The following is a 16,636-nucleotide window of genomic DNA, read 5'->3' as shown; positions in this document are numbered from 1 at the left end:
ATTAGGCTGAACAGCCAATTACAAAACACTCAAACACTCCTTCATCCTGAAATTACATGCTTGTAAAAACATATCAAACATTATGATTGTGCTCACAGCCAGTACTGTGTTTTAAGTGTGTGAGGCAGGAATTTCTACTGTCACAACAAACATATTTAATAACTAAACAATAATAACTAAATAAATGAACAAAAACATTCAGTCTTGCGTGTCTACACTCTTAAAAATGATGGTTCTTTAAGTGTTAAGTAAAGATAGGTTCTATATAGAACCATGAACACTCAAAGAACCAGGTTCTTCAGAATGATGGAGAATGTGCTGTAGGTGGTTGTATATAAAACCTTTTTGAAAATGGTTCTATGGAGTACCAAAAAGGGTTCTTCTATTGTTATAATGTCAAGTCTGTAAACAATAGAAGAATCCTTTTTGGTGCTATATAGAACCCTTTTCAAAAAGGTTCTATACAGAACTATATAAAACACACTCTCCATTAATCTGAAGAGCTCTTTAGGGATGCAAAGATCCCTTTAATCATGCAAAGTGTTCACTGAGTGTTCATCGTTCTATATAGAAGCATTTTCTTAACTAAAAAAGCATCTTTTTTAAGTGTATATATAAAAATACTTACATATTTATTTGTTTTTGTGGCTTTTACAGAAAAAGCTTTTGAGGTAATGCTGACTGTTTCTCAGCCTTTCTGTGCACAAAAAAATGTGCTCTCAGTTCTGATGTAAGCAGCTGTTTGTATTTCATTTCTTTTTATTTTGCCACTTAGATTTCTGTTTACACATCCAAGTCTCACATCCAGTCAGAGCCCTATTTTAATAATTTATTGCTCCTTGTATTGTTATCATGGTATCTGACAGCTATATCAAACATCACACTTTATGTCAATATCATACGGCCCAATAATAATATTCAATAAAGTCTGCACTCATTCCAGAGGAACAGAATTCCTGGTGCAATTTGAGATTTAATGATGAATTGCTTTCTAAAAAATCATATTTTCATAATTAAATTGCTGTCAGGTCAGAGATTTTCACAACTGCAAGCAATGTACCTTATTCACCAACTGTTCTTAAGAAGAAATTTCTTCTTAAAACCCACTTACGCAGTTTTCACGTAGATTCTGACATTCACCAATGTTTTCTATTTGGGATTTGTTCTTATACAAGAACAGAATCTACACTCACTCAAGAGCACAAAGGTGAGAACAGTTCTGCGGTTTAAGAACACGTCATGAATCTGATGTAGGTTTTTTCTCAGGACCTTCCTCAAGAACATGTTTAAGAACAAACTTAGGAGGATATTGGTGAATGAGGCCCAATGTATGTGATTTGTTTCTAACATGATACTTTTAATATTTAATAACAGCACAGAACAGAACCACTGATCATATAAACAGGGATGCATCATCAGAATTTGTTCCAATCAGCAGTCAGTTATTTTGACTGTTGCTGACCTGTGTGTATATTATGGGGTAAATAAGGTGAGGTAAGTAAGAGCACTCACACTGTATTTGGATGCTGCTGCGACACCTGAATCAAAATATCACAGCATAATTATACACGACTCATTGTGCTGAATAGCCAGTCACCTCTTACTTTCAATGGAGCTCTTTATTTGATTCATGTTATCTAAATAGGCAACTTATTTATTTATTACTATTTATTTGTTTGTTCGTTTGTTTGTTTGTTTATTTATTATTTTGGTAAAATGTCAGTTTGCCCCATTAAAGACTAAATAATGTTAATTATATTGTGTTCCCTGGCTAAAAGAGAGCACTGTAAATGTGCTAGTGTGATTTATGTGATCATGTATCCCACATATTGTGAGCTTTAGGTATTTAAAAAAATGGGTAATAAATAAATATAAATAAATAAATAATCTGCTACCCTCCAAATTTGGCTGTGAAAATCATAATCAGCCATAAAAACTGAAGATCAGTGCATCCCCACTAAACTATCACTCCAACAAGGTAACAATTCCAAAATATCTGTTAAATACAGGGTGTCTCAAAAAAATTGACATCATTTCGTGTTCTAATAACGTAGCCAATTCTCCCTCAAATGATCTCAAATTTTAACAAAATGTGTAAAAACAAGCCAAGTTTAATTTTTAATGGTTTTGTTCAGGTTGAAGAATGGCATTCACTAGAAACGAAAAGGCATTTTCTGTGTTAGAATATGCTCGAACACAGTCAAACAAGAGTGTGCAGAGGCATTTTCAATAAAAATGCACCAACTGGAAAGCAGATTTGGACACAGCACAAAAATTCAAAGAGGAAGGCTGTCTGTGCCGGGCAAAGGGATCTGGACGACCACCGGTATCGGAAGATATTCCATTTGTGAAGCTTTGTGAAATCAGTTATAAAATCTACATCCCTCTGAATTTCTTGTTCGAATTTTGAAAAATAAATCTTGTATTGTTCAACATGAAGCCTATTAAATTTCGTTTGCCCAGGACATGTAGTTACTCAGATATTCACATCTGAAATGATGTCAATTTTTTTGGGACACCCTGTATTTTACCATCTGACTAAATAAAATGGCTGTATTTGTATTATAGACATCGTAAACTCTTGGTCCCTATCAAAAATGGTGAAATTCCCCTTTAACCAATACCTGTATAATATATATACTCGTCTACAACATCAGACACTAATTAACAATTACTGGTCAAAGCACAAAGCAAAATAAAACGTGCCGAAGTGCCACTGTCAGTTAAATTCCACAGCTACAGTTATTAACGGTTATTATCCATAATGAGCGTATTTGACTTTACCTCTATTAAACAGGCTCGACCCCGTGCTGTTGTGGAACACTCGAGCGCTACATGAGTGAGACGTCCCTGGTGTACTGATAATTGCAGCAGTGGTGAATGTGCTCCGTTTAGAGCTGAGCTGCTACGGCGGTTTGTGCCGGAGTGGCCGCTGCCAGGCTGTGGAGCTGCCCACTACATCTCTACCAACTGGAGCACAATTCATCACTGATGACCACTCTTTCTCCAATATAGCACAAGCTGGGGTGTGAAGGTGTTTGTGTATGTGTGTTTAGCTATGAGGCGAGAGTGGGAGAGTTGTGAAAATGGGTGGGGAGGCTGGAGTGGACACAAAGTGTCCGTTAAGCAGTGCTAGGGCTGCATGAAGATGTCTGTGTTGCGATTTTACTGCTACATACTGCGACTGCAATATAAATTAAGATTTCTGATATGCAAACTAGCTTCTCTCTTCAGCTCAGAACCTCGAACTGTCTGAACTCTATTCTCCACCAGAGGGCAGTGCAGAGCCTGCATTTCTTATGTGTTAAGTCCAAAGAAGGAAGCACTGAAAAAGCACTGCAGTCGGCTAAAGTTTTCCGCAAACCAGAGAAGCTCCACAACAGGAAGTACGAAGCGCAGCTATAGCACATAGAATGTGCCGCAGTAAATCACTGATCGTTCAAGAAAACATTTAAGCTCACTTCACACTCTACTCATTTAGATTTAAAGAAATAAACGTTCAATATAATTTACTGAATATCATGTATGCTATCAGCTAACTAACTCTTCACAAAAGCGACGTATTCCATGGTGAGGTATGATGTGGCTAGGCTAGCAATGTTAGCTGAGATGAAAACAAATGGCAGACAAAAATACAGACACTGAGTGGGTTTACATGTACTTAATATCTGATAACTGCAGAGAATTTAGATTTTATCAGTAATCTGATCAACACGTTTACGTACGCTTAAGTAATCAGATAATGGGGAAACTCTGGGTCTACATGAGTCAGACAGTCATCAAATTTCTGCTTTGCAACCAGCAAATAAACTCACAGAAGAAGACGTGATGTAAACGTAATGTAAACCTTAAACTCTATTCCGCAGCTTTATCGCGCCACTTTACCTGAAAATATGAACATACATCATCTAGAAGATTAAGAATATTTAAATCCTTCATTTCCTCAAGCATGTAGTTGGTTTCAGCGTATCGCGGCAACGCTGCTTGCTTGTTTCCGGTACCGCAAAACTGTTTTCGCACATGTGCAGACTCAGAAATCCGAAAGAAATCAGAGTAAGAGTTTACATGCACTGAGGAATCTGATTAGCTCTCTTTATCAGATTTCTTAATTGGATTTCTAGACATTACTCTGATCTAAGAAATCAGAGTGTGCCGTTTGAATGACCACTGAATAATCAGATAACTGCAGAAATCCGACTATGATCGGGTTATTGAGTGCATGTAAATGTACTCACTGTCTGTTTTTAGATTTTTCTTTAGATTTTAGATTGAAACCTTTCTTGGTATGAATTTCACGTCATATGTCATCTACTATAGATTTGGGGTCAAGATTTCATATAATACGCCACAGGTTCCCAGTTTTGGTCCTGGCGTTCCCCCTAACCTGCATCATTTTCCAGCTGTAACTCTTCCACGTTAACTCAGGAAAGATTTGTTAATTATGTAATTATTTGTCAAATAATGAATATCAGTTTACAAATCCAAATATCAAATTAACTGAAATGCCCATCCCTTAATGTGTCATGGTTAAGAAAATATTATTTTCACCAAAAATAAATTTATTTTGTTGGATTACATGAACACCATGAAGGAGACTCATCTGGAGCTGTGATTGGTCAGGATGCTTACAGCACCCAGAAAAAACACTGTGATTGGTTAGAGGTTCATGCTCTGCAAAACTGTTATTGCTGTAGCAAAAACTGTGATAACACTTACCTTGCATCTCAAACTCTGAACCGCAAGGAGAAAGATCCCCCTCTTTCACCCCAAGAGCCTCCATCAGCTGCTCCACGTTCATCCTGGCCGTCAGCTCTCCATTCCTGTCCCCGATCTGAGACAGCAAGAAAGAGGGAAAGAAAAAGAGAGGGAGAGAGGTAATTTTTAAAAAATTGTCATTAGCTACTTACATCATACTTTCTCACAATATACTTAATTCTACAGACAAACTTTCCTTTTTTTAACCCATCTTCTCCCCGATTTAGTCACGTCTAATTTCACCCGCTAACTAGGTCCCACATCACAAGATGCTCCCGAGAAAGGGTGAAGGCTAGTATGTGCTAATTTTTCAAACGTCATTAGACAGCGCAAGCTCTGAGGTGAATGCTAACTGCTAGTACTGTTATGCCAGCTAGCAGCCTTCCATATTGGCTTGAGGCCAATTTGCTTTCTTTTACAAGAAACTGTGTGTCGGGAGTTTCATGAAGTGGGTTTCATGGCTGAGCAGCTGCACACAAGCCAATGACAACTGTGCACAATGCCAAGATAGAGTCAACAGTAAAGTTTGGTGGAGGAGGGATAATGGGCTCAGGCTGCTTTTCAGGGTTTTGGCTCCTTAGTTCCAGTGAAGGGTAATGCTAATGCGCATAAACTGCCAATAAATACTAATACATAGGCTAATTAAGGATGCTATAGTAAACAGCTAAAGTGTTTTGAGTGTCTATGTCTGTACAAAATGAGTTTAAATACACTCACTGAGCACTTTATTAGGAACACCTTTGCACCCACTCATTCATGTAATTATCGAATCCGTCAGAAACTCACTCAAACAGCATAAGTCCATGGATTCAACCTGCCTTGTGTTAACAGTCCAGGCTGGTGGAGGTGGTGTAATGGCATGGGGAATTTTCTTGGCACAATTTGGGGGAATTAATGCCAATCAATTAATACCTTCCAATTATTGCTTGAATGCCACAGCCTGTTTGAGTGTTGCTGCTGATTATCTGCTTCCCTTTTTACTTCCACAATTTACCATTATCTAATGGCTGCTACCAGCATGATAATGCACCATGTCGCAAAGCAAAAATAGCTCAAAGTGGTTTAATGAGCATGACAATGAGTTCAGTGTTCTTCAGCGACCTTTCCAGTCACCAGATCGGAATCCAACAGAACACTTTGCATGATGCAATCATGTCAACATGAACTAGAATCTCAAAGGAATGTTTCCAACATCTTGTGGACTCCATGCCACAAAGAACTGAGCCTGTTCTGAGAGCAAAGGGAGGCTCTACTCAGTACTGATATAATGCTCCGGATAAAATTCTTGGTGAGTGTATGTTGTCATATTATAAATGTTCCTCGTGTAAACGCAAATCTCCATTCTGACCTCTCTTGAGATGTCGAGGTGTTTACGGGCATAGTGCAGGGCCTGTCTGTGGTTTCCTAAAGACACGTAGGCATTTCCCAGACTCCAGCACGCACGGCCTTCCCCGACCCTGCAGCAAGGAAAAAGAGCCTTGATTAGCAGTATAACACAATTAACAAACAGTAGCAATGTGTGCTTATATACATTAGCTTTGTAACATCCATTAAAAAACAACAATTATGTCTATTAAACCACTAGCAGAAAACTTACAAATATTTAAAAAGCAAGGCTGGATTAAAGATCATAAAAGATTATTTAACCAATAAAAAAGACCCTTTGTTTGCCCAACATGGATGAAGTTGTATGTGTTGTAAAAATATAGCAAGAAACCACTGCAGAATTTAGTTACTGTTAGAATTCATTAAGTTTTTGTTATACTTTATGTGAGTAAACTCATCTAGACGGCCATCCTAATGAGTGAATTCAGATACTTTGAGGTGCATCTGTTGTTGATACTGACATTCAGTTGCGCGCAAACAGCTTGATACAGAAGCACTGACCAATATTGTGGGTCACTCTGGAGCAGCTGCACATGAGCCTAAGTTCATACAGAGGAGTATAAAGTACCCCAGCATTGGGCTGTGGAACAGTGGAACTGCGTTCTCTGGAGTGATGGAGCTCCATCCAATTTCAATCATACAGTGTGGATAACTCATAATTAGAATTCACTCAAAGGATTTGTTATATCAGTGTGGAACTCCTAAATGTCCTTCTAATATCACTGGTGCTGAAGCAAGATACTGAAGGCCAGCAAGGAGAGCCTGCTGGGTTCCAGCCAAAGACTTGGAGCATGGCTAGTACTCTTGTGCAGGGGTCAGCAACATGCAGCTTTTTTACTGCCCTGTTACGGCACCACAGCAGAATCAGACTTCTAAAATAAAATAATCCTCCTCTGCAGTAAAATAAAGCTCTGCTGATCGTTGTAACACAGTCTAAACAACAAAAGGGTGATAAACGCTAGAGTTCATGTACATCTGCTGATTCACCCTTCAACTTTGAAGGTTGGCACGCAGACTGCTGGTCACCATAGCAACACAGCAATCTCACCTAGCCAGTAGTTAACGAAAGGGCAAAGAGAGATTTACGACGAACATCGATCATTTGGAGACGAACAGACTTATTTGCATTTATAACCACTCCAGCTGGTTTACTGATACGTTTAATCTGCAACGAGAAACTGTCAAACACTAAAAAGTTGCGAGGCTGAAGTCAGTTTCTCATTTGAATTCTCCCAGTCCACCTTAAATGGTACAGCAGTTACATTCTGCCACCATTTAAGGTGGAATGGGAAAATTAGAAGAAGAGGCTGGCGAATGAGAAGCGACTTCAGCCTCATAAAAAGTCGAACATTGAGAGACATTTTACAAGAAATTCTTCTACTTTTGAGGAGGAGTTTCCTGCTGGAGATGCGAAAAAAGCGGCTATAGCAGAGCTAAAGCTTAAAGCAGAGCAAAGCAAGTTTGCATTTTCATTTATATTATATTTTTTATCCTATACTAGGACATTAGCACAAACCATGTGGTTTGATTATTGTTGAAAGAACAAAATGGCTCTTAACATTTGGGTTGCCGACCCCTACTCTAGGGTCATTACAGTCAACTGGGGATGCACACACAGATTTTTCCAGTTCTGTTGTCGTTTATATCAGTCAGTTCCTTGAAACGGACATGAGAAATCAGAGAAACTCTTTCCTGCCAGATGAAAATGACCATAATTACCATTCGCTGAAATACATTAATCTCTGACCGTCTGTAAACAAATTTCCCGCTGAGATAAAGTCTCGCTTTAATAATGTTCCAATGAATAGTTTATAGTCTACAGTAGAAACAGTCTAATGGACGCTCATTTATGCATTTATGCATTTTTGCATCATGTTGTTTTCAAAGGACCCATATGCTACACTTGTCAGTCCACTTTTATATAACAAAAATGGCTATAATTCACATTTATATGATTCTAATCTTTCTTTATTCCTTATAAATAAACAGGCTGTTCCTGTGCATTTAAGCTCTATTCTGATTGGCTGCCCTGTATTGTGCCAGCATTTAAAAAGCACTTGACCTAAAACACTTATTAGAACTTAAATATGAGTGGGTGGAGCTAAAATGCTGTAGGATGAACAGGTGGATGTATACAGTATGTAAATGAGTTGGCTCTTGTGACATCACAGAAACAATCGAAAGTGGGCAGTTGTTTCCATTTATGGACTGTATGGACTGTATGTCGTCATTGTGCTCCTTTATTTCAAATAAGCAAGGTAAATTCAAATTTCCAGTAATTGGGTCATTTAAATATATTTTTAATGAAGCTTTTTCAAGGACTTCCTAGATGATCTTTTTTTCAGCAAAGTATTTTTGGATCTTTGAAAGACCACCAGATCACCAATATAATTGAAAGTGACAGCCTCAGTCTGTTGAAGAACCTGAAAGACTCATTGCAGGGCTTAGCTGAGCTTATCATTAGATAGAGCAGCAAGGCCTGCAGACCTGTCGTTGAGCTCCTGTGCGATGAGCAGGTGTTTGAGGTGGTAGTCGATGGCACGGTCATACTGCTGCAGCAGTGTGTAGGTGTTCCCCAGACTATAACACGCCTGTGCCTCCATCACCTGGTCCTTCAGCTGCCGGGACAGCTGCAGCGTCTTCCTGATGGACGAACACACAAAAAGCAGAGTTTAGATCTACACTTATAAGCTCTGAATGCACTCAGTCAACTCACAGAGGCTGTCAGTTTGCTCAAAGTGTACACAATTAGCCCCTTAAACTGCAGGCCTATTATCAATTATTAATCTTAAGATGCCTTATTCGTCAAATACTAGGGCTGCATGATAAATTGTATTTTTTTGTTATCAAGATACGAGTTTCTGCAATAAACACATGACTAACGGCTGCAGTGACAGAATGGCTGTCATGCATGAGTGTGTGTGAGCGACTTAACCATACGTCTATACAGCCAACCACAAAACACACACAAGCACAGCTCAAGACACAAACATGACAAGTGTTCTCACTCCCAGGGAAGCGTAAATGTAAAATGTGCAGCAGTAATGGCGACTGCATCACCATAAGGGTTATTTAAATAAATATACTGTATATTTGTTCCTATTTGTAGTCCTATATAGAAAAAAAACCTATATAATACAGTGCAAAGGTTTCAGGTACTTGAGAAAACTAAATTTAGATTAAATCTATTTGATGTCTGGAGTATTCAGTAACTACGATGAATTATTCAGTGTCTACTATGAAATATTTAGTATCTAACATAAGTATTTATTATCTATTATAAATTATTCAGTATCTGCTATAAGGTATTCAGTATCTACTATGAATTATTCAGTATCTATGAAGTATTCAGTAACTACTACAAATTATTCAGTATATACTATGAAGTACTCAGTACCTACTATGAATATCTAGTATCTAGTATCAGTATTCATTATCTATTATAAAGTATTCAGTAACTATTTTGAATTATTCAGTATCAACTATTAAACCAATGTACGATCTGTAGTTATGAGCGAGGAACTGAGGTGTGGACCCACATCCAGACCTTTAGAATTTAAAGCGACAGAAAATCAGGATGTGCAGTTGGCAGCTGGCGAAGAAGTAAATCATACAGCGTATTTCAACCTAATCTCCGTCTGTCAGACCTGTAACATACAGTCAGCTACCGCAGACAATCATTTCAAACAAATCTTCCTATTCTTAGAAAAGAACACTGAAGTCACTGAGTTGAAACTCATTATGACGAAAGTCAAAGGGCGGTCACTGGAACATGTTCTCACTGGCTACTGTGTAAGTGCAGTGTGTTTTCTATTCTTTTCTGTATTTGTACCACAGACAATTTCAATGTGTTTTGCAGCATTTGCATTTTTTTACAGACAAAATGTTAACCCAAAACAATAAAGTGACTGCCCACTGGCTTCTGTTATAAATGTGCTCCCGCTCTTACAGGGAAATGACTGTCTGTGGTAATCTGTCATATCATCACTGCCTAAAAAAACAGTATCTCCAAAATAGTAACTTTACATGAGAAAACTTTAACTTTTAATGTGAGTTCATATAAATAGATAAACATTATTTCAGGTGATCTGGTAGGCAGCTGTGAATACACTGTAAAACTCTCATAGAGACAGACGCTGAGAGGTAACAGAGCTGGTACTAGTGCTGCACCTCTGTAGTCCTCTGGGTGTCAGTGTAGTCTCAGTTACCTGTAGTACTCCGTTGCAGAGGTGAACTGGCCCAAGAAAATGAGCGCATTGCCAAGATTGCTGTACGCTCTCCGTTCCGCTGCCTTATCACCGAATTCCTTGGCGATGGAAAGTCTCTGGAGGGAGAAAATCAGTGACTTTTCTTAGTACTCAGTCTTTATTTACTACAAACATGTTTTTTAATGTATTAATGACGGTCAAACTCAAGCAGGAAACACAAATATTTCATGCACATGTGATAGCTGTAGCAATAAGTAAGTAGACAGCAGAAGAACAATAATTAATACTCTTTAGGAGTTTATTATTAAAATAATTATTTGAATAAGCAAAAAAAAAAAATGTGTGCAGAAAAAGGCCATTAGGAATCAGACAGACCTTTAATTAAAAGCTTGAGAAAAATGCAAAATGTAATTTGGCCATTTAATTCAAAGAAAAAACATCCATGTAAAAAATTAAATGTCTTTTTTTATACAGTCATAAGCAAAAGTTTAAACATCCAAAATTATCAAATAACAATTTGTTGATTGCTATGTTTCTTTAGTGCACAAGTTCTATTTATTTGCCGAGTTTAACATACTGGAAACTTATAAACATCTGCACAAGTCTGTGTTTTTTTTCCTGCTGATCTTAATCAAGGGCGCCTTTACTTTTGCCAGACTGTACATTTTTTAGATGTATCAAGTAAGGCTGATGGTCACAGGTCAGTGTTACCATGGCAATAAGGTCTAAGTGATCTCAGTGTGAGCTGTGAAAGCCGAGTTCGTACCTCCCGGTGGAACTTGATGGCCTCGACAAAATTACCCAGCAGGTAGTGGGTGTTGCCAAGGTTACCGAAAGCCCGGCCCTGGGCCGCCCGGTCCCCTAACTCTTTCACCAACGAGAGGTTCATTCTGAAAAACAGTCAGGAGTAAGAGTAGCAGTCATTCAGTGGAACTTCATCCTTAGACAAGGTCACTGATATTATATAAACGTTTTACAGGGATGAATTTTAATAAATGCCATATAGGTTTTTTTACAAATACATGTTACACATTTACTTATGCAAGACTCACATATAAACAGATGAATTAGTCATTTACATATGCAAAAAGCAGAGTTTCTACTGTCTGCCTATTGAACCTGAAGGGGAATTCTACCGTTTTTTCAAAATTTGATATAAATTAAAACGTTAGGATAATGTCTACCATGCGAATACTGTATAATCATTTTATTTACTAAAAACCAAAACCATTTTTAAACAAATACATTTAACATTTATTTACACAAGATTCACACATAAACACATGAATCAGGCATTTACATATGCAAAAAACTACATATGCAACTAGTGTCTTTTTTACTGTCTGCAACTACTGTCTGCCTATTGAACTTGAAGGGGAATTACACCGTTTTTTCAAAATTTGATAAAAATTCAAACATTACAACAATGTCTACCATGCAAATACATCATGATTGTTTTATTTATAACACATTTTACATTTGTTCATACAACATTCACACATAAAAACATGAATTAGGCATTTACATATGCAAAAAGCAGAGTTCCTACTGTCTGCCTATTGAACTTAAAGGGGAATTCCCCCATTTTTTTTAAATCTGATATTAATTCAAGCGTTAGGATCACGTCTACCAGGCAAATACCTTATAACCCACCACTTGTGAACTTATATGTGTCTTCTGAGTTATTATATGCAATGTTAATGACTGAAAAAACAAGTTTCCGTTTGGTACTATATTGCCTCACAACACCCTGCATGTACCTCTCCGTAAGAAATGGATTTCATAAAAAAAGTTTAGGACAAAACTTCCTCAAAACCATCGCAAAACAATGTCTCAGGAGTCATTCCAACATTTCATGTAATATCTTTCTGTGAGGGAGCTTTTAGAGATGGACGTCTGGTTCCTATCACCACCACTGTGAACAATTCTGACTCTGTAATACAGTTTCTCTAGCACAGAGCATTTCACACCAAACCACTCTGAATGACTGTTTCCATCTTAACCATTTAATTATGCAGAAAATGTGAAAAATCCCCCCTTTAATTCAAATGTTAGCTTGCAAAGATCATTTTATCAAAGATAAATGGTGAAGCCACATAGAGAAAAATATATATAAAGATGATAAAGTACTATTTAATCTACATAAAGTATGCTCACCATTTGTCTCTGACTGTTTTTCTGCTCATAATGCAGGTCAGGTTTCCCTCAGAGCCCCTATTGCATGAGGTTTACAGTCAAACACTGCCTCAGTGGAAAATCACGCTTTACTAAATCCTGCTCATGGCTGATCGTTCCTGCACCTGACACTTCTGGTTCTGCTGCTGCTGCATGTATGTGAGCCAATGTAAATATTATGCACAGTTATCCGTGAGAGACTCTAGTGCTCCTTGATAAACAGGTCTAAACGGACTCAAACTAATGAGGCTCCAGTGTGTAAACAGTGTACTTGACTCTCAACAGATGCAGTAACTGATAACTGATAAAACTGGCTGAGATCACTTCATACAGCAACAAATCAAACAGCCTCCAATCGCTTTAGTCAAACACAGATCAGCAGTAATTCAAAAAGATGAGCTCAAATAATCATCCAAGGTGTAATAACATACTGTTAGATAAAATATTGATTTTAAAAAACACTTAAGGGTTTAACCCTTGTGTGATGTGTGGTGTTGGGGTCTCTGGGACCCATTTTTATTGTTTACCAAAAGAAAAAATGATATGATTTATTATTATTTCAACCTCAGGTTTCTTGGCTTTTGCTAATTTTCTGTCACGAACATATAAAATAACATTTTCAGTGTCTTCACTCTGTTCAACCCCTACACATTTATATTACACATGTGGTGTTGGGCTGAACCAACAGGGAATAAAAGTGTGGAGGTGCTGTGTCCTTCACTCTGTTCTCCTCCTACATGTGTGTCTGTGGTGTGTGTGAGGCTGGACAACATGTAGAGGCTGCTGACTGGCTACAGCTGCTAAAGGAGAACCCTACGCTGGACACTTGTGATATTTTAAACATCTGGTATTTTTATATAAATTGTTATGGCTGTATTGATTTAAAAACAATAATGCGGTGGGTCCACCAGACCACTGAGTAACACACACATCAACATCACACAAGGGTTAAATACTAAACTGCATGCAGTTATTTTGATTTCATCTCAGACACCAAAAATGCATTTATAACCATTTTATCAGTCTCACTGTAAGCGTGAGGGCAGTGCAGTGTTGGTCACTCACTCGTAGAAAGCAGTAGCTCTCTGCAGGGTGTCTCTAACGTCGGCCGGCAGGTCTCCAGGCTCCTGCGAGCAGCCCCACAGCTGCTGCTTTCCTTTAGCATGGAAAACATTACCGATGTTATACAGAGCCCTGGCCTCTCCAACCTAACACAGCACAGACAGAGAGAAAGAGAGAGAGAGAGGTGAGGTTACACTGGTGCAGGTTACAGTGTAATTACAGAATGCATATATATATATATATATATATTGCTGTTCTCGGAAGAAAACCTCGTTTCTCCATTTTTGTTGTCTTGAAAATGCCTGTTGCTCTTTACATTGTATGCAAATTTCATGATGAATGGACCAAAATAAACGACCCAAAATGACTTGGAAAAAAGTCTGGTTCCATTGACTTACATTAAAAGTAAAGTATGTTTTTTCCTTCTTCTGCAAAGTTACCATTTTGGAGATACAAGGTTTTCTTCTAACAACACTGACATATACAGAGTTTATGTGTATATATTCACACACACATTCTTAAAATGTCTTTACGTTCTTGAAAATGATGGTTCTTTAAGGGTTCTTAGTAAAGAAAATGTTTCTATATAGAAGCATGAACACTCAAAGAATCCTTTGTGTGATTAAAGGGTTCTTTGCTTCGTGAAAGGGTTCTTCAGATTGATGGAGAATGTGCTGTAGGTGGTTCTACCCTTCTGAAAAGGGTTCCATACATCACCAAAAAGCACTGTTCTATCACTACAATGTCAAGCTTGTTACCATAGAAGAACCTTTTTTGGTGCTAAATAAAACCCTTTTCAAAAAAGTTCTATGTATCATCTACAGCACATTGTCCATCAATCTGAAGAATCTTCTCATGATGCAGGGAACCCTTTATTCATGCAAATGGTTCTTTGAGCGTTCATGGTTCTACACAGAACCATTTTCTTTATAAAAGAACCCTTGAAGAACCATCTTTTTTCAGTGTATGTATATACACTTATATTGATGCCTAATCAAAACTTGATCTCCAAACTTCACAGTAGAAGGAAAAAAACATTAACTTTTAATGTAAGCTAATGTAACAAGACTTTATTTTCAGTAAATATTCTATTTAAATCTTTGGGTAATTCATCATGATTTTTTACACAATGTAAACAGCAACAAGTGTTTTCAAATTATGGAAAAAAAATGTGCTCTACACATCTGACCTAGCAAAGAAGATGCTTGTTAATAAGTTAAAGGGGAATTCCACCGATATTTACATATTCTGCACAGTTCAAGCACCGAGATGTAAATGGAGTCGTTCAGAGTGGTTTGGTGTGAAATGCTCTGTTCTAGAGAAACTTACAGAGTCAGAACTGTTCACAGTGGTGGTGATAGGAACCAGACGTCCACCTCTAAAAGCTCCCTCACAGAAATGTTATTACATGAAATGGTTATGAATTTACTGCCTGATGTCTGAGACACTGTTTTACGATAGTTTTCGAGATCAGGTTTCAGCTTAAAGCATATTTTATTTAGCCTATTTAAGGTGGAGAGGTGCACGTGCAGCATTTTAAGGCAAAACAGTCCCCAAAAAACGTCGCTTTTTTAGATTAAGCACTATTTTACCATCATTAACATTCCATATAAAAACTCAGAAGACACATGTAGGTTCACTGCTCATTTCGGATAATACTATATTCGCATTTGAGTGTCTAAACTAAGACATTTCACCCCAAACCACTCTGAATGACTCTGTTTACATCTCAATGACTGACCTATGCCTTAAATCACTTACATTACCCTTAAATGAGTTGAATCAGGTGTGCTAGATATGACAATGCACTCAAGCGCACCGAGTGAGGTTTCCAAGACTGGGAGTGGGAACAACTTGTCGGAGTGTTCTAAGACAACCAATTTTAACTCAATCAAAGACGTCTTTCATGATCAGTAACAGTATTATCATGGCAAAAGCCGCAGAGTCCACATCCAGAGCCATTCCGGTCTCTTCTGAGAGGTACACTGAGCTGAGTGATTAAATTTACAGCGGGCTTAGCCACCTGCAGACGTGCTGACATTCTAATATTGATTGTAGGATAACACCCCTGTGTGAAAGGAAAGACCCGCCATTTCTCAGCGCACCATCTGGCGGGGAGCTTTGTGGACCACTGTGGATAGAAAGCTTGCAGGAAGAAGAGTGTGTATGTGGAATTAAGCATCATTGTTTTCGGTGTCATGTTTCATAACAGGGCCAGTTTTTTTGAGCGAGAGCAGACTGACCTTCACTGACCCTATTATGTGATAAACGTAACAATATTAGAAAAAGGAACAAAAAAAGGAGCCATGAAATTATTTTATGATTATTAAAGAGTAATTATTAGTCAAGGGATTGAAAGGGTTCCTGCAGTAGCTGATTTTTCAGCACTAAAAATGAAAAGTCAGCTTAACCTATAATTATAATGTAACATTTTACACTGCTTTTCTTGAGTTAAGTTAACTTGAGGGCACAAGACTTCTCCCAATTCAAACTCCTTACTTGAGTCAAACATTTTTTAGTTCTGCATCTCAGACATATAAACAATATAGAATTTCGCTGCTGCCAGAACAAAACCTCATATCTCAAAAATTTTACAGGAGAAAGAAAAAAACTTACTTTACTTTTAATGTAAGTCAATGGAACCAGAATTTTTTTCAAAGTAATTCTGGGTCATTTCCTTCAGTCCATTCATCGTACAATTTACACACATTGTAAAAGGCCATAGATATTTTTAAATTATGTCAATAACTGAAAAACGATAAATAGGTTCCCAATTGCTGGGACTTTTTCCATCATACATTCCCAGCAGCCATTTTATCCTCTTGGGCTCAGAGTTATGGATGTCTGTGGCATCGCTGGGGTTCAAACTCATGACCTCCTGATGGGTGAATGCTTAGACGACTATGTTGGATGAACTCTAGTGTCCTCAAGCTGAAACACCTCAAGAAATGCACTGCGATAAGTAACTATCATTTTAAGCTGAGCTGACTTGCATTTTTACAGTGGAAATTTCTGCATAATTCAGTGTTTGAGATAAACAGAGTCATGTA

General features: G+C 37.7%; 1 protein-coding gene across 2 annotated transcripts in view; it reads right to left on the bottom strand.

The window, feature by feature from the left end:
* The window catches only part of gpsm1b (G protein signaling modulator 1b), a 62,367-nt gene that overhangs the window by 21,313 nt on the left and 24,418 nt on the right, over positions 1-16,636 (bottom strand). For both annotated transcript variants that reach the window (XM_036580655.1, XM_036580656.1), the window contains exons 4-9: positions 13,590-13,732; positions 11,116-11,239; positions 10,350-10,465; positions 8,629-8,784; positions 6,104-6,212; positions 4,717-4,831 (exon numbers count right to left, since the gene is read on the bottom strand). In XM_036580655.1, the coding sequence (XP_036436548.1) occupies positions 4,717-4,831; positions 6,104-6,212; positions 8,629-8,784; positions 10,350-10,465; positions 11,116-11,239; positions 13,590-13,732 (763 nt within the window). The remainder of the gene's footprint in view (positions 1-4,716; positions 4,832-6,103; positions 6,213-8,628; positions 8,785-10,349; positions 10,466-11,115; positions 11,240-13,589; positions 13,733-16,636) is intronic.

This window comes from Colossoma macropomum, unplaced genomic scaffold, assembly GCF_904425465.1.
Source record: "Colossoma macropomum unplaced genomic scaffold, Colossoma_macropomum, whole genome shotgun sequence".
NCBI classification, from domain to species: domain Eukaryota; kingdom Metazoa; phylum Chordata; class Actinopteri; order Characiformes; family Serrasalmidae; genus Colossoma; species Colossoma macropomum.
Note: the sequence above shows the minus strand (reverse complement) of the source record. Positions and strands in the feature narration are given on the sequence as shown.